The following is a 22,943-nucleotide window of genomic DNA, read 5'->3' as shown; positions in this document are numbered from 1 at the left end:
GCTCTACCATCTACCGAGATTTTGTAACTCAGCTGCTTGCCTGATTTTCCCACAGATCCTGTGTCTATCTTCCTGAAGATAAGATGGCATCTTTCATTTCAGATTTTGGCCTTATGTGGTACTTGAAAGAACTAAATAAGAAGGAGTTCATCAAGTTTAAGGAATTTCTCATACAGGAGATTCTAAAATTGAAGCTGAAACAGATTTCTTGGACCAAAGTGAAGAAGGCATCTAGGGAAGATCTTGCCAACTTACTTTTGAAATGTTATGAGGAGAATCAGGCCTGGGATATGACCTTCAACATCCTCCAGAAGATCAATAGGAAAGATCTCACTGAGAGGGCAACAGAAGAGATTGCTGGTGAGTTGGTCAAAGCTGCTTTAAGAGAGTGAGATTCGTGTCATAGTTTTGATAACTCTTTTTCATGCCCATCTACCATAGGGCCAGCAGGTGTCATGGCACATTATTCTCTTTGAGGAAAGAGGCAGCTTCATGTAGACATGTTAGATATAGGCTGTGTATTCAAATGTATGAGTGTATCATGCCCTAACCTAGATGGTTGAACTTTTGTCAAAGACATTAATAATATCCCCTTAAAATCTAAATGGAAGAATTAACTTTAGAGTAAAATAGTAGCACTGTGGATTTAGGCTAGCATCAACAGAAAACACCAGAAATAAATCATATTTATGGGGTCTAGGAAGGTGGCTCAGTTTGCAAAGTACTTACTATGTAAACAAGAATCTAACTTTGTGTCTCAGCAAACCTGTAACAGCAAGGCATGGTAGCAAACTGGCCAGTTAGTTTAGCATGTTATGTTCTAAGCTAGCTGAAAAAAATTGTTTCAAAAAATTAGATGGGAAGGAGGTGCTGGAAAGATTGTTCAGTGGTTAAGAACTCCTGCTCTTACAGAGAACCTCTGTTCAGTTTCCAGAACCTATACATTGTAGTCCAAAGCAATCTGTAACAGGGTTACAGGGTATTCAATGCCTTCTTCTATCCTCTAAGGATAGTATACACATCTGATGTACATACATGCATGTAGACAAAAGCACATATTCACCAAAATTTTAAAAAATTAATAACTCATTTTTTAAAAGCAGAGAGCAGCTGAAGAAGACAATGCAAACCTCTGGTCTCAACATGCATGTATACTGTACTCCTCCCCCACTTATTCTCCCACATACATATCATGTATGTATTTCAAACAGCTATGTAATACAGTATGAAGTAAAATTTCTCAGTCTTTGCTGTTGCTTTAACAAGCAAAAGCTTATAACAGAAATGCCGTATTTCATTAAACACTATGATCTTAAAAGTCACACTTTTATTTATCCTGGTATAAGATACCATGAATGCTTTAAGGTTTAATTCACTTCTTTGTCTTTGACATTCCACTGTCATACTATGATAAGCCTAGATGTACATTTTCTTGTTTCATTTTTTTTCTAAGCTCATTCTGCTTGGGATTCATTGATAATCTTAGATTTGTGGCTAGAAAATATTCTTTACTCTTCAGTCTATATTTGTTTAAAGATTGTCTCCGTGATGTTCTTTCTATGCCACCTTCTTCTGGGATTCTAGTTGCACATATTAAATCTTTAATTCATGATCAAATATATGAGAACAGTTGGAAGTTATATTATGTGCATTTGAGCATTCCAGCATGCATGTATGTGCTCCATGCCCTTGTAGGCCAGAAGAAGACCTCAGATCTTCTGGTACTGGACCTACAGAAGGTGGATGCTACCATGGGGATGCTTGGAACTAAACCCAGGTCTTCTGGGTGCTTTTCACCACTGAGCCATCTCTTGATCCTCATGTGTTAGATCTTAATATGTCTTGTGTATATTTCTTTTTTTAAATCTTTTTTATATAGGCTGGATTTTGTTTCCAATTATCCTTAGGATCTTTATTCCACATTCTGCTTTTTCTCTTCAGTAACAAAATCAACCTGTTGACTTCTTTTGACTTTTCTTGCATTTATTTTTTTGTGTATACACATGCACACACATGCTCTGGGTTTATTTAACACCTCTGACTTCCATAGGCACCCTCTATCACATAATTAAAAATAAAAAAATATTAAGGATACGTTCTGAGAGTTAAACTACTGAAATCAGACAATATATAGGTGAATGTTTAACTTAACTTTGAGATGTTGTAGATTCTTCCCCTCTTGGACTCACTGACTCAGGAAACCCAAAGTTATATCGAGATCATCTGAAGAAAAAGCTGACCCATGATTGCTCCAAAAAATTTAACGTCCGTATTCAAGATTTCATTAAAGAGACTTTCATTCAGAATGACTATGACACTTTTGAGAACCTTCTCATATCAAAGGGAACTGAAAAGAAGCCACACATGGTGTTCCTGCAAGGCATGGCTGGAATTGGCAAGACAATGATGTTGAAAAATTTAATGCTGGCCTGGTCAAAAGGCCTGGTGTTTCAAAACAAATTCTCTTACACTTTCTACTTCTGCTGTCAAGATATGAAGCAGTTGAAGACAGCCAGCCTTGCTGAACTTATCTCCAGAGAGTGGCCCAGCCCCTCAGCTCCTATAGAGGAGATCCTATCCCAACCTGAGAAACTCTTATTTATCATTGACAGCTTGGAAGGGATGGAATGTGATTTAACCAAACAGGAATCAGAGCTGTGTGATAACTGCATGAAGAAGCAGCCAGTGAGTATACTGCTGAGCAGTTTGCTCACGAGGAAGATGCTCCCTGAATCCTCTTTCCTCCTCTCCACTACCCCAGAGACTTTTGAGAAAATGGAGGACAGGATTCTGTGCACAGATGTGAAAACAGCAACTGCATTCGATGAGAGAAGTATTAAGATATATTTCCACAGATTGTTCCAAGATAAGATCAGAGCCCAAGAGGCCTTCAGTTTGGTGAGAGAAAACGAGCAGCTGTTTAGCATATGTCAGGTCCCTCTGCTCTGCTGGATGGTGGCTACTTGTCTAAAAGAGGAGATAGAGAAGGGAAGAGACCCAGTCTCTGTCTGCCGACATATCACTTCCCTGTATACCACTCACATCTTGAATTTGTTCATTCCCCAAAGTGCCCAATATCCAAGTAAGAAAAGCCAAGACCAGCTGCAGGGCTTATGTTCTCTAGCTGCTGAGGGCATGTGGACTGACACATTTGTGTTTGGTGAGGAGGCTCTCAGGAGAAATGGGATCTTGGACTCTGACATCCCCACACTTTTGGACATTGGAATGCTTGGAAAGATCAGAGAATTTGAAAATTCTTACATATTCCTCCACCCATCTGTTCAGGAGGTCTGTGCTGCCATCTTTTATCTGCTAAAGAGCCATGTGGACCACCCTAGCCAGGATGTTAAAAGTATAGAGACTGTCTTGTTTATGTTTTTAAAGAAAGTAAAAACACAATGGATATTTTTGGGCTGTTTCATCTTTGGTCTTTTACAGAAATCAGAACAAGAAAAGCTTGTGGTGTTTTTTGGCCGCAGGTTGTCTCAGAAAATACAGCATAAGTTATATCAGTGCCTGGAAACCATAAGTGGCAATGCAGAGCTTCAAGAACAAATAGATGGCATGAAATTGTTTTCCTGTCTGTCTGAGATAGAAGATGAAGCCTTCCTAGTGAAAGTAATGAGTTATATGCAACAGATTAACTTTGTGGCTAAGAATTATTCTGATTTAATTCTTGCTGCCTATTGCTTGAAACACTGTTCTACACTGAAGAAACTATCCTTTTCAACCCAAAATGTCCTGAATGAAAAAGGAGGCCAGAGGTGTATGTGAGTCCATTCACTATTTTTCTTTTCAGTCCAATTTTCCAAATCTGTCTATATAAAGCATAAATATACAGGGACAGATTCAAAACTCACCCATACTGGTTGTCCAATGGGGAGTGGTCAGCCTAGAACCTACTTACACACAAACAACAAAACCAGACTCAACAGGTTTTGTGTATATGTGTGTGTGTGTGTGTAAACAATAAAAAAGCTGTCAACTCGATTGTTGGAGGTATAGAATAGGGATAGAAGGGGGAAAGTGATGTAATTCTATTTCAATTAAATGGTTTAAAAAATTTAAAACAAAATAGAACTTTTAAGGGGAAAACAAGAAATTCACCTGTTTTGACAGAAATTTCTATTTTTTTAAGATTCATTTTTATTTTGTGTGTTTGTGGTTACATGTTAGTATGCACACATGTAGAGATGGCCTCAGTGGCTAGAAGAAGTCATCAGACACCTTGGAGCTATATAGTTAAATGCCAGATGTGGGTTCTGGGATCCAAATTCTTAATATCAGAAGAAACATAAGCACTCTTAATTAACCACCAAATTGTCTCCATCCTGATAGATGCCATCTTGAGCCTCAGACTGTCTCTTTTACAGACATGTTATTTGATATTATTAATATTTATTTTGTTATTTGTTTTGAGGCAGGATCTCACTATGTTGTTGTGGCAAGCCTGGAATTCAGATATCCATCTTCCTATCTCCAGAGTACAGGAATTAAAGGCATGTGCTTTCTTGCCTAGCTATTTTTTGTTAGGTATTAGTTCTGCATATTTATGGATTAGCCGTGATGCATCAGTTCATATAGACAGGGACCCAGAAAGTAGCTCAGTTCACAGAGTACTGCCTGCTATATTGCACATATCCTGAATTTGTTCCCTAGCATCATATAAAACCAGAGTGTAGTGGTACATGTAGCTAATGGAGGCAGATCAGAAATTCAGGGTCATCTTTGTTTATATAGCAAGTACAGGGCAGGCCTAAAATACATAAGTGTATCTAAGGAATCAAACAGAGCCAGGTGGGAGCTTTTCATGCTTGTAACCATAGTACTCAGGAATCTGAGACAAGAGGTTTTCTGAGAATTTTAAACTAGTCTGGGCTATAGAAAAAGTGGGTTTCAGGTCAGTCTGGTCTAAAGAGTGGCATTCTGTCTAAAAAAAAAAAAATCAAACAACAAAAGTATATGTGTATAAAAATTTGGATCTCTTGATGAAAATTTTTTTTCAATCCTGAGAATATAATCTAGGGCATCATATATACCAGGCTCACACTTTACTAGGAACTACAGCCCCAGCTCATGTCTAGAGACACGGTTTAGCCTTCCATTCATTCTGTAATCAAGGCTGCCTTAAACTTCTGATCTTTCTGCATCATTAGAATAAGTTAAGTTGACTGTTTTAGGAACCCTGGAATTTATCCTTGAGACTTTCCTTTTCTTAGTTATAGTGGCCTTATTATCAAGATAACAATGATATTAACCCACCATACTGTGGGGATGGAGTGTGATGGTTTATGTCATGTGTGTTTTCTGCCCTTCTGAGATACAAACATCATACTCAGACTCTTTCTTGATCCCCTAGCTGCAAACTAATTCATAAAGGTGAAGTGTTAAGGGGAATATGGTGATAGCTCAGTTGCTGCAGAAGCATGAGGACTTCAGTTTCATCCCCTGAATCCACATAAAAACAACAACAACAACAAAACCAAAAAACAAACCAGCACTAAGGAGGCAAGAAACATGGTTTCCATATGCAAGCACATACATGCACACATATGCACATGCACTCACAACTATATACACACAAAAAATGTTCTAAATTGACTCATATTCAGAAACATGTAAGGCACACTGCCAAGATGGCTTAGCAAACAAAAGGTTCATGTCCTCAAGAATGATGACCTATGTTCAATGGCTTAGACTGCAAGGTAGGAAAAATGATTCCTACAAGTTCTTATTTGACCTGCACACACATGATGTAGCACACACACAGTAAGAAATGTTACAAGGCAAATTTGATTATCCTGTTAGAGTTGAGGAAAGTAGACAGAGAAGCCACATATATTATCCAAGATACATACTGAGTAAGTAGTGGCATCTGAAGCTTGAGTCAGATCTTTGCTCTAGGTTTTGACTCAGTAGCTCCAGAACACTGCATCATTTTTTCATTCTAAAACTACCAAGGTTATTTGTAAGACAGCATTTTTCAACTTCAACACTGCCAAGATATCTAGGTTGTCTTATATCTAGGTTGTCTTATGCTGTTGTGGAAGTTGGGAGGGTAGGTGAAAGCCCCAGACAAGCATGGTCCCCAGTGCATAGGATTCTCAGAATCCTCTGTCCTTTTCCAAGTAGACATTAACTGCATCTCTACATTCAAACTGTAACATCTAGAATCCCACAGACTTTGCCATATGTCTAACTAAGAACTGGAAATAGGAAATGACCTTAGGTCACTACCCTTACCCAGTTTGGGAGTCAGTTTGCTACATTTATGTGCTGTGAATGGCTTGACTTTTTGTAAAAGAGTAGATTTTGAAAGCTCTGGCGATTTTATCATCTGTTTATTAATATTTTGTGGGCATGAATGTTTTTGCCTACATGTGTGCATGTACATGGTATGCATACAGTGCCCATGGTGGATGGAAGAGGTGTCAGATAACCTAGGAATTGGTGTTACAGATGGTTGTGAACCACCACATTGGTGCTGGAAACTGGCCTCAGGTCTTCTTCAAGAATAGTAAATGGTCTTAACCAATGAGCCATCTCTCCACCCCTTTGAATTAACTTCTAACAATTCCTTTCTCTTCTGTAACAGGAAAAAGCTACTCATCTGTTGGAATGATATGTGCTCTGTATTTGTAAGGAGTAAAGACATCCAGGTACTCCAAATAAAAGACACTAGTTTCAGTGAGCCAGCCATTCGAGTCTTGTATGAATCTCTGAAGTACCCCAGCTTCACCCTTAACAAACTTGTGTAAGTTAAAAGTAGACTTAGATTTAGTCATATCACTGAAATAACAGACTAGCCTTCCCAACATCTCTCAGCTAACTGCATAAATGAAGGCTTATGTAGTCTAAAGTGGAATCTTACTGTCTTGACACCTCTAATGTCTATTTCTGACCATTCTTCATTGAGGGCTGGCCCATGAATTTTAGGATGTTGAGAGCATGTGCAGGGTTCTGCTTTCTAGATGCCAGTAGCTTCCTCATGTGACAGCCAACCTTGCCTCAATATGTTTCTCAGAATTCTACATGGAAGAGAAAAATTACCCAGCTCGAGAACCAGTGAGCTGGAACTGGGGTACAAAATTAGAGTTATGTGGTCAGTATGGGATAGAGGATCTTTCCAAAGACAGGAGCTTGGGCTGGATGGAAATTGATGGATACCTTTCCTTGTTCTGCAGGGCAAATAATGTGCACTTCTTTGGTGATAACCACATGTTCTTTGAGTTGATTCAGAACTGCAGTTTGCAATATTTGGACCTCGGCTGCTCATTTCTGACTCACAGTGAGGTGAAACTGTTGTGTGATATCTTGAACCAGGCAGAGTGCAACATAGAAAAACTTGTGTAAGTCTTTGTGTTCTCCTAGCTCACTGACTCCCCTCAAAGGAGACATCTTAATTTTCATACAACTTGCTATGACAAAAATGCTCTGAACTAAGCAATAATAGAAACAAATCTTTTTTTTTTTGTTTTGTTTTGTTTTTTGAGACAGGGTTTCTCTATAGCCCTGGCTGTCCTGGAACTCACTTTGTAGACCAGGCTGGCCTCGAACTCAGAAATCCACCTGCCTCTGCCTCCCGAGTGCTGGGATTAAAGGCGTGCACCACCACGCCCAGCTTCAAATAAATCTTTTATTGGATTCAAATGTTCAGCTTTTAGGTTATTGCTGTGGGAAGCCAGGGGAGCAGAAAAATGAAAACATAGCCCTATCACATGCATGACTATCAAGAGCAAAGAACAGAGGATTGATGCACACATGCTAGTGTTCACCTGACTTTCCCCATTCATATGTAGGTCAGGGTCCTGTTTCTTGCCACAGTGGGCAAGACTTACCTTCTCAGTTAACTTAAGAAATAGCCCATAGACATGCCCACAGGTCTCTCCATTTATAGAACTCGTCATTGAGACTCCCTTTCTATGTGATTTTAGATTGTATCAAGTTGACATTAAAACCAACACAGGACAACAGTTTTTAATTTGTGTACTTGTGTCCTATTTTTTCTACTGTTCATGTATAGACTTCCTCACTTTAGGAACTGATCCCAGCTAGTCAGTGAGATGGATCAGTGGATTAAGGCACTTGCTGCCAACTCCACAACCTGAGTTCTATCCCAGGACCCACATGGATAAAGGAAAGTACCAAGTTCCACAAGTTGTTCTCTTTTGTTCCATGTTTACCACATTGTCTTTTGCATGCTATAGCATATATACTTGGGCATGCACACACAATGTAAATAAATAAATAATGCAATTGATAATAATTAAAAACACTGGGCTGTTATGACAATTAGTTGCTCTCCTGGAGGACCACAGCTCAGCTCCCAACTATCTGTAACTCTAGTTCCAGAGGAACTTATACCTTCTGATATCTACAGGCACGAGTTTCACAAGTGGTAGCAGACACATGCAGGCAAAAAACTCCCATGAGAAATAAAAATAAGTAAGTCTAATTTAAACTTTAATTAAATTGAAGTGATTATGGAATCTGAAAGTTAATTTCTAATGGATACATCCACTTTGGAAACTATAGCTTCAGTTCAGATTGCATGGTTTCTAACTTACCACAGAACTCAGAATTCTCACTGGTAAGTGCAAGGTCTATGGTTAAATGACTCCATTTGCTGATAGATGGGTGCTTCCTAAACCATTCCTGCCAGGTGTTCATACCCTTGAAAAGTTGAAATTCTGACTGACTATAGCCTGGTTGAGAAATCCATTGTTATTCATTATATTTAGATGGATCTCAGATATTGTTGGTGGCACGAATTTGATTCAGAAGGGTGCCCTGTGCTTCACATATAAAATTCAGTGATGAACAGGGTTGTGGTATTAGAGGGAAGGACAGTGATTCCTGGTTTGTGGCTAGTGACAGTAAGGGGGGGGATGAATATGGAGGACTATAGTTCTATTTATTTACTTTATTACATGTAAGTACACTGTAGCTGTCCTCAGACATCCCAGGAGGGCATCAGATCTCATTACGGATGTTTGTGAGCCACTATGTGGCTGCTGGGATTTGAACTCAGAACCTTCCAAAGAATAGTCAGTACTCTTAACTGCTGAGCCATCTCTCCAGCTGTATAGTTCTTGATATGTACACTTTTATCTGTATGTGTCTATGATAACTATGCTTTTGTTTTTCAATGATTAAGTTTATTGAGCTGTACAGCAAGAAAAAAAATTAGTAGCAGAAAGTAGACACAAATAGCTAGCAAATTATCCTCAGATCTAAAACATCATCAGAAGTGCCTATGATGGCCCAGTGAGAAAGAAAATTAAAGGGGACATCATATTAGAGACTGCATACATCCAGCATAAATTGACTTAGGAAACCTCACTGAAGCAGTCAGAGGAAATCCTGATCTCCTGATCTGAGACGAGGAACAGGGTATGCATTTTGGGCCCCAAGTAAAAGAAGAAACAACAGCAGATAGATAGTACCTAGATAATATCTGCAAATAGCATGAGTAAGCAAGGTGCTTTGTATCATCCAGCAGAAATAACTGGGGAGTTCTTGACACAGCCTTGCTGGAGTTCACCATTGAAAGTTCCAGGTAGAGTAGAGCATTCTCTCCACCCATGAGTTCCTTCCTTCCTTCTCTTTCATGATGTATGCCATGATCATGTTGTGGCATAAACAGCATAGTAACTTTGATTGGTACTGGCTTACCATCCAGCCAATCTCAGGAACACAGTGTTTTTAGTCTTGGGCTGTGCTGTGTGACTTTTATCTCCGCTCCTTATTACAGATCTAGATGGGCCAGCCCATCCCTGTCCAAAGAGTGTTAGAGGACATTTGCAATAAAAATACTGGAGTCTGGGACAGGAAAGACCTCCTTACTCTCAGAGTTCAATTTCAGCAAGCACATCACAATTTACTGAGATAGTTAGTGTATGTTACATCTGGTATCTTAATGGATTCACACACATACACCAATAAATAAATGTAATTTTAAAACTCAGCAGGAAAGATGGCTGGGTAGGTTTAGAACCCTTGCTCCTCATGCAGAGAAGCATTCACACTCTACACCACAGCTTACAACCTAGTTCTAGGAGATATAACACCCCCTTACTGTCTGTCTAGGTACCAGCTATACATTTTGGTGCACACATAAACATATAGGCAAACACTCATTCACATTAAAAATAAGTCAGTTTTTTGTTGTTTAATAAAGAGCATTGTCAAGTTCTAAGAGGTTCCAAACCTCCTTCATGTGGATAACAATAGAAAACACCATGAAGACAGAGGAGAATATGATGTTATCCTTTTCCTACAGGGTATCACACTGTAAACTTTCACCTGATGACTGCAAGATCTTTGGCTCCGTCCTGATGAGCAGCAAGACATTGAAGGTTCTTAATTTGGCATACAACAATTTGAACCAAGGAATATCCTTACTGTGCAAGGCTTTGTGCCACCCAGACTGCATTCTGGAGTACTTAGTGTAAGCAGCCTTGGGAGATGTACCCTGTGGAGACTGTGGAAATAGTATGAAACTTGCCTTTGTTACCAGATCTGCTGAACTGGGTTGAGCCTGCAGGTGGCTGACTAGCTAGGGAGGGGTGTCCGGTGGGGGCTTCTGGTGGCATTTTTGGGAGAGCAGATCTCTTTTCCTAGTGGCAGTGTTATAGCTCTTATGACAGAAGCTTTCAGATGACAAGAGTAATTCTCACATACCTTTATTACTCCTGGAGAGGATTCTCATATATAGTTTTGGGGTGGGTCAAAATCTGACCGTAGGTGCTTCCTGAGAGCTTGGGGATGGATACCTTATTTACATGTGGGAGAGCTTGGGGTACTGTCCCTATTTCACTGATGGCCACAAACCTTTCTACTGGGGGGTGTGGGGGGCTGTAGCTACAAGACAGGAGCCTGGTTCTGGGAGCAGGCGAGGCTTCCTGCTGTCCCTTCTGGGTCTCCAGTGCTTTAAACCTTAGTTTAACCTTACCAGGCTTCCTCTCACAACCCACTGCCCCACAGAGAGATGGTTAAGAACACATACACATTGCTCTTCCAGAGGACCTATTTGTTTCCTAATACCCAACTTAACAAACACTTGTAGCTCTAGGTCTGAAGAATCAAACAAACTTCACAGGCTCCCTTACTCACATGAACAGACCCACACATAGTATTCACAAGTGAACATAGTTAAAATTAAATCTTTAAAACATGTAATTCTGCATATATACATCATGATTGGTTTCACATCCATGTAGTTCCAACTGTACAGAAGGCTGAGACAGAAAGATTTCAGATTCAAGTTTAACCTTCAAAACAGCCCATGGAAAGGTGTAAGGAGAGAACCAACTACACAAAGCTGTTCTGACTTCCACATGTACACTGTGATATGTACCTACACACATCATAAACACACGCATACACAAAAATAATCATTTAACTCTTTAAATTTGTTTTGATCTTAACACTTTTAGTTTTTTTTTTATTAGTTGTTATTCCCTAGTCAACATGGTGGAACAGTTAGTTGGTGTTTAAATTGTATTGTATATTATAAGAAGACTAGAGAATTTTGAAACTAGTACATGGGGGAGTTTGGACAGATTTGGACACATGCTGAACTGAACCACTGTACATAAAGCTCTTGAGTACCTGTCAATTTTTACATCCACACTGACTCTGACCCCACATGCATATATACCCCTGCTATCCTTACATACCAAGGGATAAATGTACTAAATTTCAAAAGATTATAGAATAGTCAGAGTTTGTATAACAGGCACATAGCACTGTGTCAATAACTTGTTCTTAGAATGCAGAATGGACTTTCAACTAGGACATTCACAGAATACAATGCCTATGAATCTGTTGACCTCATTTCATACTGAATGTGCCTCTCTTGTAATTGTGATTAAAAGAAATGGGTAGGCTAGCATGGAAGAAAATTAAGGTCTTTTAGACCGTAGCAGAGAAAGATGATTTAGAGATTTGGATGAAGCCAAGTGATTTCATATTGTGAATTCCCATATATTTAATATTATGATGGTTAGTGTTAGCTGTCAACCTGGCATAAGGGAGTATCACCTAAGAAGTAAGTCTCAAAAATGGAGTGTCTAGATCAGGTGGGCCAGTGAGCATGTCACTGAGGGATTGTCTTCACTATGCTAATTGGTCTGTGAAGACTAAGCCCATGGTGGGTAGCACCATTACCCTTAATTTGGGTCCTGGATTAAGAGTGGAAAACATAGGCATGCATGTATGGATTCTCTGTGCCCTTGACTCTAGATATGATGTGACAAGCTGTTTGAAGTTTCTGTCCACTTGACTTCACACATTGAGAGAGTACAATCTGGAATAGTGAAGTAACTTAGAGCTTCTCTCCAAAAATTGATTTTCTAAGGATATTTTTACCACAGCAATAAAACTGAGACTAAAGCACATACATGTTGTTTTTCAAAATATACTTTTCGTGCAGCTTATTACACATGATAACATTGATATGGCTACATATTACAATAATCATGTAGCTTTAAAAATGTCATTAGAGACAGTGATTGAGGTACTATTAATATAAAGGATTTAGGTTAGCTTCAGGTAAGGGCTTCTGAACATAAGCATTTTCAATAATTTACCCAGTTTCAATACTTGTTCTAACATGAATCAAAAGAAGCAAAGGGAGATGTGCTTGGATAAACCAGACGTTTCTCCTCTTGCTTGAATATATTATTACTGTTATAGTGTGTAAAGTTGTGGAAATGTTATGTTTTTCACCCTCCACATGCCTTTCCTTCCCCCCCTACAGGTTGGCCAACTGTTCCCTCAGTGAGCAATGTTGGGACTACCTTTCTGAAGTTCTTAGGCAGAACAAAACTCTGAGCCATCTAGACATCAGCTCCAATGACCTGAAGGATAAAGGACTGAAGATTCTCTGTAGGGCTCTGACTCTCCCATACTGCGCCCTGAAGTCACTATAGTAGGTTTCTTTAAGCTTGTTCTCAGAGGCCCTGTTTAGGAATCTTGAGAATTTACAGGGTAGAGTCACTCACCTCTCATTCCTGAAGGCCCTTTCCTTAGGACAGATCTGTACTTTGACCTTTGTGTCATGGTTTTGGTATGTGGTGGGCAGTCAATCAGAATATAGACACAATGAACTGTGAGAAAGAAAGGAAATATGATCTAAGCACAAGGGGTGGTGATGTTTGGAGTAGGTGCTAGAATATAAATAGTGATTTTTTTTTTTTTTTGTAATCAAATTAAGGGATGCAGTGTTCATTGTAGGCCATGTTATGGAATGGTCTAATCTCTACTGTTAGAGAAAAACTATGGTAAAGTGGGCTCATGGTGGTAGAAGTATGCATAAAATTTTTCTCATCTTTGTGGATTAAGAAGCAGAGTGTGGAACCAAAATCAGGGTCTAGGATAAAATTGATAAGCCCATACTCAATGGCCCACATCTACCTGTTGAACCACAATATTCCAGAAATCCCACAATTTCCCAAAACAGTGGTTCCATCTTTGGAATAAGTGTTTAAACACAGCAGCCTGTAGAAGACATTTCAAGTCCAAAGAAAGAGTAAGACATGGAAGAAGGGACTTTAAAATACACATGTGAATTAATTAGTGTGCATGAAAATTCTACTTTGAAAGAGAAAACTGCAGTGTAAGAGTTACAGGAAGAGAAATGGCAGAACTGTTGGTTTCAAATAATAAAATTGAGAGATTTTGGGGTAATTTTATGTGGTTGTTGTTTTGATCATGCCAAGTGGATTAGTATTCCAGCATTAAATGGCTTTTGGTGACAAATCCAGATGTGAGCTACTTGGGAGGGCACTGTTATCTAATCTGTTGTGAAATCTCAGAGTCACAACATTTTTGTCCTCTCTAAAAAGAAGATAAGGAACAAAATGAAAACACAAGTATAGTATGCTTTTCTCTCTTATAATGGCCTTCTAAAGCCTGTTAAGATGTCATATAGGATACATTTTAAAAACATTAGATGTATCTATGATTCCCTAGCACCATAAAGAAAGAAGAAAAAGTAGTTTAAAAATATAAACCACTTGATTATTCTCAAAATCCTAAATATGCATTTAAAAATTTGTTGGGAGAGCAGAAAATCAGTTTTCTCCAATGGAATGAAACTTAGTATATCATCCATGGTCTATGATAGGCCTCATACTCAGGAATAGTTGGCCAACACCAAATGGACTCCTTTTTGTGCTTTACTTGTTCAGTGAGTTTGGCTAAATTTGGCTAGAAAGAGATAACCATGTCTTCTTTCTTCCCTTGACGTAAAACTGTATAGTAGTCACTCCTACCCCTGCCTTATACATGTTTTGAGTTACCCATAATGCCAGAGTCCATTTTTGTATGAGTTACCTAGATTCAATTATTGCTTAAAGGTATTATTTAAAATATTATTTTAACTTTTGAAATGATTTTTTTTTTTTGCTTCACCTAATGTGTGTGTCCTTCTGAGTATTTGAGTGTGCAAGTGCCCAAGGAAGTTTCAAGAGGGAATTGGATCCCTTGGGACTGGAGTTACAAATGCTTGTGAGCTGTCTGACATGGCTTCTGGAAACCAAACCTGTGTTTTCTGCAAGAAAAGTGTACTCTTAAACTCTAAGCCACCTTTCCAGCTCCCTGTTTTAACTTCTATTTCAGTGTAGTATAGTTATAGTTGATATTATATGCCATTATAACATCTGAGTATGCCTCGTTCATATACTCAGTTTTTGTTGTCTCTGGGTCACTGAGAAGATAATGTTTTCTGAGTAACTGAGTGCTGTCTTCACTTTTAAGGCATCATTGAGCTTTCTGAAATGCTTCCTCTTCATATCAGAGAGTAACCACTGTATTATGATTTTTCTCTTGAAGTTTGAACAATTGTCAAATCACCGCAAGGGGCTGCCAGGACCTGGCTAAAGTCCTGAGGAACAATCAGAACCTGAAGTGCTTACACATTTCAAACAATAAGCTAAAAGACACTGGTATGATGCTGCTGTGTAAGGCTATAAAACATCCCAACTGCCACTTAGAGGATCTACGGTGGGTGTGTCTTTGAGGATGGCAAAAAAAGGAGGTTATTAATGTACAGAAAAGTAAATTAAAACTCCACAGGGGTAAGGAGAAATGACTCAGAAGTTCAGAACATTGGCTGCTCTTCCAGAGGACCCGGGGTTCAATTCCTTGCCCTCACATGGCAGTTTCCCAACTGTCTGTGACTATAGTTTCAGGGGGCCCACTACCTTTATACAGACATACATGCAGGCAAAAGACCAATGCACATAAAATAAAAATAAAATTCCAAGGGGAATATATAGCAGTTAGCAGTGGTAGGTGAATGATTGATGGTTGCAAGTATAGATGTACACTTGTCTTCATGGATGGAAGCCTGCATAGATAGATAGCTCTTACTAGGATGGGAACATATATGGATACTGGATGTATGCATAGCTTGTTGGTTGCATGCATGTATGGATGTCCACTGGAGATAACAGGAGTGATGAGACCACATATCATTGACATATTTGGACTAAGGGATATGACAACTGCTTTGGCTGTCATGACAAAAATAGAATGAGTGGATCATATAGTGCAGATTTATTGACAAACACAACTTCAGAGGCTGGAAGTGAGATTATGCATCAACGGGGAAGGTTCCTTTAGAGGAACAATACAAGGAGTATATTCCAGACTTTTTCAATGATGTGAAAATGATTATCTTGTCTCTATATCTTCAGTTATACAAGATTAGACCCCACTTGATAGTTCTCATTTTAACTTAGTTATTTCTATAAAGACTATCTCAAAACTCAGTCCCACAAGACACTAGGGATTAGAACTTCAACACATGAATTTTGATTGTATGTAGTTTAGTTCATGGCAGAATAAATCTCAGTGTTTCAAATCAAAAGGTTTCAAGGTACTTGAGGTGTAGGCTTAGAACTTCCCAACCCTTGTTTCACTGTATTACCCAATGCAAGGGCCAATTTAATCCCATGTTCAAGGGCTGGAACATCAGACTATTAGACGAACTATTAGTTCACCACAGACACAGATACTGAGAATAAACTATTGTGATCACATCTGCCAATGAAGGGAAAATTTATTGTTGTGAACACTTGGCTTTTGAGAGACTGTCTACAGAGGCTATGGAGTGAGCATAATCTAAATAACTAAGGCACCTGCCACATATAATCTTCTCACCCTGACATAGAACTGTTCCTTTTTGTTATAGATTGGAAGCCTGTGAGATAACTGGTGCCAGTAATGAGGACCTTCGTTATGCTTTTATGCAGTGTGAGACCTTGCAGATGATCAACCTAATGGGGAATGCCTTTGAAGTCAGTAGGATGATTTTCTTTCCGAGGTTCTGAAACAGCGAAAGTATTCCTTCCTTTCATGCACTTGGGTGAGCTGGCCTCTCTTCTCCTTGATGAGTCCTTAGGGATAAGAAGGGATGAACTGAAATCTGAAATGTGCAGCTAATAATATAAGCATTGAAGATAGAAAGAATAGCTGGGGAGATGTCTTGGTCCATAGAGTGCTTGTTACACAAGCATAAGGATGAGAGTTGCATCCCCAGAAACAACATTTAAAACCTAGGCATGGAATTTCCTATTGTAATCCAGTCCTGGAGAGGTAAATACAAGAGGATCTTAATGTTCACTGGGCATTCTGTCTAGGCATAATGGTGAGTTTTAGAACCAATAAGAGACCTCATCTCAGAAATCAAGAATGATACCTGAGTTTGGCCTCTGACTTCTGCCTGTTTACACACAGTAAATGCAAATAGCTCAATAATAAGGTGTTTAGTTGCACCTGTAATAATTCTGGAACTGCTACACCAGTAAACATTATCAAGAAACTCCACCTCTCACTCAAGGACTATGGAAAGTTAATTGTTGTCTGGAGAGGGAATGCCATCAAAGATTATTAAAATGTAAATTAAAAATAAATTCAAGTAACATTTATCACTGCCTGAGGGTGTATGTTACATGAGTATTAGATTAAGTATAAAGCCTTTCCTTGCTCTGTGACTGGTGAGTGACCAATATTTAGTACTATTATAAAGATAATAGATAAATATACTTTTAAATATAACTTTGTTTATGCAGATCATCCTGACTTAAGATTGTTTAGATTTATAATATCTTTATGATCTACAATAAGGCATACCCAGTCATTCACTTTTTTCTTCCAACACAGTACTCGTCAATTATATGAGATGACATAATAACATTTTAACATTTTCATATAAAATGGTCTTTGTTAGGTGATCTGATTTTTGTCCACCTGTAGCTTATTGTGAGTGCTCTGAGAACATTTAAAATAGGCTAAGGGAACTAGGGTGGTCTGCTTGTAGATAGAGTTTTACATTATTCATTTGTCATATACATGTGATTCAGATGACTTTATATAAGCATGAGATATTATATAAGTATGATATACACTATGTAAATTATTTTAAAAATTCTTCAGCATTTATCTCTGTGGTACATTCCCCCACCCCCATGGTCTTCCAATCTATATGAGATCAAGGTAATTTTTGTGAAAGTCTGTGAGTTCAGGTTCACATGTGTCTATGGATTATGTACACAAGTGTGGAAACCAGAGGACAACCTCTAATGGCTATTCATAATCAGATGCCATCTACTTCAGTTATTTTTGAGATGGGATCTCTCACTGGAACCTGTCTGTAAGGCTTGTTAGCCATCAAGTGATAGGGATGTGTCAGTCTCTGCTTCATTGGCTCTTAGACCACAGTCATATGCCACTATTTCCAGTTTTTTTATGTGGGTGTTAGGAATTAGCCTCAGGTCCTCATGCTTGTGTAGCAAACACTTCACTGGGAAAGCCATCTCCCCTGGCCCTCAAGATCAGCATTGTTTTAAGTAGTTATTAAGCTACTCATTTCTAGGAAAGTGAAACCTTATCAGAATGTCCAAACTGTTGACATTCCAACATGGCGCACACACTTCAAACTTAAAAACTGTGTAGTTGGCTTACAGAAAAAAAATCTTATTGTTCTGAGTAAACTTAGTCTTTTGTGCTAGACCTTTTCACAGCTGCAATCTTCTGCATGTGGCCCATGAGTTGCAGGTTGAATATATCTAGCAGATGTTGGATTATAATATTTATAACTCTAGTTGTCTCTCCTGGAAGAAAACACAAGCTCACTTCCTTAAGATTTACTCTTGCAAATTCTCTTCCCCTCTGGAAATGTTGAGTTGCCTGCAAGATTTCTTTCTTTCTTTGTGTTGGTTGGAGTTTGAGAGGGTACCAAGCTGGAGTGGATGCATAAGGAAGTAGAAAGAGGTGAGTTATATGGAATTTTCTGAGCCTTCCAGCTTTGCATTTGTTTCCAATTCAGTCATGTTTACTCTGCACCCTGGGCAAACTATAAGTTCCTCAGATTTGATCTGCAAAGTAAGAGTCATTATTTGACATGAGAAATTAAAAAATTACAGGTGTCATATAATGTGATATTATGAAACCAAGTAAGTTTCTATGGTGTCCTCTCACTCTACCATGTAAAGTCTCAGAAAGACATATACTAAATTAATATATGCCCTAGAAACATGGTTTATTCCTAGAGGACAAAGCTACTTTAAACATAGAAATATACATAATGTGATGGTTTGAATAAAAACACCTCCCATACTTTCAGGTGTTTGAATATTTGATCTGTAGTAGATATTGCTATTTGGATAGGTTTTGGAGGTGTGACTTTGCTGGTGAAAGCATGTCACTGGGACAGGTTTTGAGGTTGCAAAGCTTCATACCATTCTTGGAGAGTTTTCTCCACATCATGCTTATGTTTCAAGATGTGATTCAGCTTCTTGCTTCTCCTGTCACTCTTCCCTGCCACCATGGTGATAGACTCTTACCCCGCTGGAACTGTAGGGGGTTTTAGGCAAATAGGTCCTTTCTCCTGAATGTTGGATAGTCATGGTATTTTACTTCAATAATTAGAAAGGAGTTAATACAGAACAAAAACATTAACAGGAAGCAGTGTGTGTGTGTGTGTGTGTGTTTTGTCTGTGACTGTGATTGTATGTGTGTGGATGTACATGCATGAGAACAGTTAGCCAAAGGGCTAAGACCAGATTATTATAAAAAGAATTATTGTTTGGGACTTGAATAAAAAAATTCTCAATCCTTATTCATGTCTTCTGTGCAAAACCCTAAGGCTTAGATGGAATCACTGGAATCCTACCACCATTCTGGATGTTGATATCAAACTGAATCGACCACAGTCAGACAGTTGGGGTGTAGAATTCATAGCATAGGATGGCCAAAGCAAAAACAGTGAAGAGACTGAGTTAAGTAACGTTCTTGCAGCAGAAGTAGAAGGACCTGAGTTCAAATCTTCAGCATTCACCTAAAAAATACTGATTGTGGTCTCATATGTCTATAACCTTAGGGCCAGGGAGGAGGAGGTTCTGTTAATATTATTGGCCAACCAGCCCATGAATGGCAGGTTTGTTGAAAGACAATGTTTCAACGTAAGTTGGAAGATAAATGAAGAGTCCTGATATTGATATCTCTCCCCCCATGCACATACATGCATACCTACATACACACACAGGCAAAGCAACAAATTAATTTTTTTCCTTAAATTTAAAAATTTTTATGTGTATGAGTAATTTGCTTCCATGTATATTCTGGCTTAGAGGCCAGAAGATGGTATGAGATGCCTTGGAACTGGAGACACAGATGGTTGTAAGCTGCAGTGTGAAATGAAACCTGGGTCCTCTATAAGTATAGCCAGTGCTCTTAACCACTGAACAATCTTTCCAGTCCCCAGTTCAGATCAGTTTTATGAAAGAGAATGGATGTCAAACATGTATCAGCACACCATAGTATGGATATGTCACTCCATTTAGAGGGATTATCAGCATCTCCTTAACTTTGCCTTAGAAAAAATTATGGAGGAAAGATGAGAATTTAGGAAATACAAAAGGAAAGGGTGAGGGTCTTCAGTTAAAAGCACTTGCTGTTTTGTAGAGGACCCAGCTTCAGTTCCCAGCATCCAATATGGCTGCTTACAACTGCTATAACACAGGCTCCAGGGGTTCTGGCAACTTCTGACTTCTACAGGCACCTGCATACACAAGGTACACATAATAAACTCACACAGGCACACACACACACACACAAAACCCTTTAAATCATAAAAGAAGAGTGACTTAATGCTGTTTATTTTTTCTCCATATTTCTAGATTGTGGATTACTGACTTTGATAATGAATTCCAGGCAATTTTGCTTTCTGAGAAATGGAAAAAAAATCACTTCTTGACCATCAGAAGCAGTGTAGAAGCAGATGCAGAAAACAAGGATGGAAATTCTGATGCAAGAACCATGGGTGAACAGTCCAATGAGATATGGTTCTTTATACCTTATTCAGATGTGTTTTGCAAGAGAGATGTGGCTTTTTGTTTGCACTATAGTTTCAGAGAGGTCATTCAAAGATATTCATGCTAAAATGACTACATTATAATGACTTCTTTCCCTACACAAGTTTCTTAACACTCAATAAAATGTTAAGTATCTTTAAATAATGCTTTAGAATCTCTTAACAAGAGTTTTGGCTTTTGTTGGATTACTGGAGTTAAAGTGTAGGACCAGGCAATAATGTTACCCAAAAAGTTTTTGGGGAAATTTTAGTTGGCTATGCATGAGAAGCCTTCAGCAGAGGGGCATAGACTGGATACTCAGATAATGGAAATTGCTGCTGTTTTGTGTTTTGCATTAAAGAATAACAGTCATTTTTCAAGTCTACTGACTTCTAGTCTCAAATGTTAATGCACACATAGTTGTGTGTGTGTGTGTATACATGAGCATAGGTACTTGCAAAGGCCACGAGTGGACCTCAGATCACTAGGAGCTCAAGTTTTGGGCAGTTATGAGCTGTCTGTCATGGGTTATTTGGAACTGAACTTATGTCCTGCAAGGGCAGTATGTGAGCTTAACTGCTGGGTCGTCTCTTACCTCTCATGTGTCTTGACTTAGAAAGATGACAGCTAGGCTGGAGAGTTGACTCAGCAGTTAAGAGCACTGACTGCTCTTCCGGAGGTCCCTTGCCACACTCTAGTAAAAGACCACATATCCAAGAATGCTTGAATAACACATATTGGCAATGATGGGAAAGCTAGAGATGACATAAAGTTGTTGGAAAAGGATGGTTCTGGGAAGGTTAAGAGGGAAAGTGAATATGATCAAACACATTGTATGAAATCCTCAAAGAATAAAAACATAAAAATGTGCTTTTTAAATGCCTTCATCCAGAAGGATAAGAGAAAAAGTCTGAATTAGATTGCTAGTAGGACTAAAATCGAAGCCATACCAGCCTTTCTCAGGACCTCAGTAATGCTATCATCTTTTTTAAAAAAACAAGGTCAAGGGCGGTGGTGGCGCACACCTTTAATCCCAGCACTTGGGAGGCAGAGGCAGGTGGATTTCTGAGTTCGAGGCCAGTCTGGTCTACAAAGTGAGTTCCAGGACAGTCAGGGCTACACAGAGAAACCCTGTCTCGGAAAACAAAACAAAACAAAACAAAAAACCAAGGTCAAGCTAATATTTATTTATTATATGTAAGTACAATGTAGCTGTCTTCAGACACTTCAGAAGAGGGAGTCAGATCTCATTACAGATGGTTGTGAGACACCCATGTGGTTGCTGGGATTTGAACTCAGGACCTTTGGAAGATCAGTGTTTTTAACCACTGAGCCATCTCTCCAGGCCAAAGCTTTATTTGTTATATGTAAATACACTGTAGCTGTTTTCAGACACACCAGAAAAGGCTCATTGTCCAATCTCATTATGGATGGTTGTGAGACTGGTGAAGTATACTTGCCAATAAGGTGGATCACTTCAGTTCCTTCTCCTTCATTCTCTTGGTGGAAGGAGAAAACTGCCTCCCAAAAGTAGGCCTCTGACCACACACACAAATGAGCACACAAAATAAATGTACAAAAACAAGTTCGTGTAATCCAGTATGGTGCCACACATCTGTTATGAGAAAGGAGCACACAGCTTCGGAGTTCCAGGTTATCCTTGACTACATAAGGAGTTTAAGGCTAGTGTAGTCTACATGAAACCCTGTCTCAAGGAAAATCCCAGATTAAGGGAGGGAGGCATGAATTCCCACCTCTATCTAGCTAAGGATCTATTGGCAACCAAAACCACCCAAGAGAGTGGAATTTCTTTAAAGGTGTGGCCACTTGTAAGGAGGAAGGACAAACATCCAAGAGTATGGGGAAACAGCAGAAATAGTACTTAAGGCTATTCAAAAACTGGACACAGATTAGTGCCAAAGTGTTGTGTGATCTCAATCCTAGAGAGACATGAACTAGTTCTATTCACCCCAGATAGGGACCAATGACTCAACAAAGAATGTATCACCTGAGTCCAACATGGGTGAGCCAGTGAGTTTTATTGGGGTTACTTAGAGAAACAGAAATGTTGCAAAGCCTGCTACATCTCAAAGCCCATGGGTGAGAGCTCATATCCCAAAGCTAGGAACCTGGATTGCATTGCCCAGTCTGTAGGCAGCTCTACAGGTTGGAGTGTCCTTTCTAAACAGCCAGCTGGTCTGTTTCTTCTAGGCAGTTCTGCTGGTGTCTACCTCCAAGCTGCTGGCATGGTCTCTGAAGGTTGTGGGTTGGGAGACGGGGGCTGGATTCTGCATAGTCTTTACAGTTACTCTTCAGTGGTGGCAGGGGACACTAATGTATCTGGTACCTTCTGGAGCTATTTTGAGTGAGTTACTTTCTGTATTAAGGAGCTGCAACTGGGTGGTGTGTCTCAGATCCCCCATAGAACACTCTCTTGTGTCACTTCCTCTAAGGTGGCAGATTTTCAGTCTTTGAGAAAACTGCTTTATAGCGGTATAGAAGGGAAAGTTGGATCTGGGAGGAGTTGTTAGAGGTGAATATGATCAAAACACATTGTACAAAATGTGCAAAGAAGTAATA

General features: G+C 39.1%; 1 protein-coding gene across 2 annotated transcripts; it reads left to right on the top strand.

The window, feature by feature from the left end:
- The first annotated feature begins 83 nt into the window (after nucleotides 1-83).
- On the top strand, nucleotides 84-16,340 carry LOC110302049 (NACHT, LRR and PYD domains-containing protein 4F-like). 2 transcript variants are annotated; one of them, XM_021172812.2, is made up of 8 exons: nucleotides 84-360; nucleotides 2,198-3,770; nucleotides 6,596-6,754; nucleotides 7,185-7,349; nucleotides 10,283-10,450; nucleotides 12,764-12,934; nucleotides 14,839-15,009; nucleotides 16,202-16,340. In XM_021172812.2, the coding sequence occupies exons 1-8, from the start codon at nucleotides 84-86 to the stop codon at nucleotides 16,338-16,340; spliced, it is 2,823 nt and encodes a 940-aa protein (XP_021028471.2). The 2 variants fall into 2 exon arrangements, with proteins under 2 accessions (XP_021028471.2, XP_021028472.2); XM_021172813.2 differs by lacking the exons at nucleotides 10,283-10,450; nucleotides 12,764-12,934; nucleotides 14,839-15,009; nucleotides 16,202-16,340 and having other exon boundaries at nucleotides 2,159-3,770; nucleotides 7,185-7,353.
- The last annotated feature ends 6,603 nt before the right edge of the window (nucleotides 16,341-22,943 follow it).

The sequence above is a fragment of the Mus caroli genome, unplaced genomic scaffold (genome assembly GCF_978045245.1).
Source record: "Mus caroli unplaced genomic scaffold, Mus_caroli_1 scaffold_11, whole genome shotgun sequence".
Classification (NCBI taxonomy): domain Eukaryota; kingdom Metazoa; phylum Chordata; class Mammalia; order Rodentia; family Muridae; genus Mus; species Mus caroli.
This window is presented reverse-complemented; position numbering and strand designations above follow the sequence as displayed.

Coding starts and splice junctions, on each gene's coding strand:
- LOC110302049 (XM_021172812.2), top strand. CDS start 84: ATGGCATCTTTCATTTCAGATTTTGGCCTTATGTGGTACTTGAAAGAA. Junction 7,350..10,282: donor TGCAACATAGAAAAACTTGT/GTAAGTCTTTGT, acceptor CTTTTCCTACAG/GGTATCACACTGTAAACTTT. Junction 10,451..12,763: donor TGCATTCTGGAGTACTTAGT/GTAAGCAGCCTT, acceptor CCCCCCCTACAG/GTTGGCCAACTGTTCCCTCA.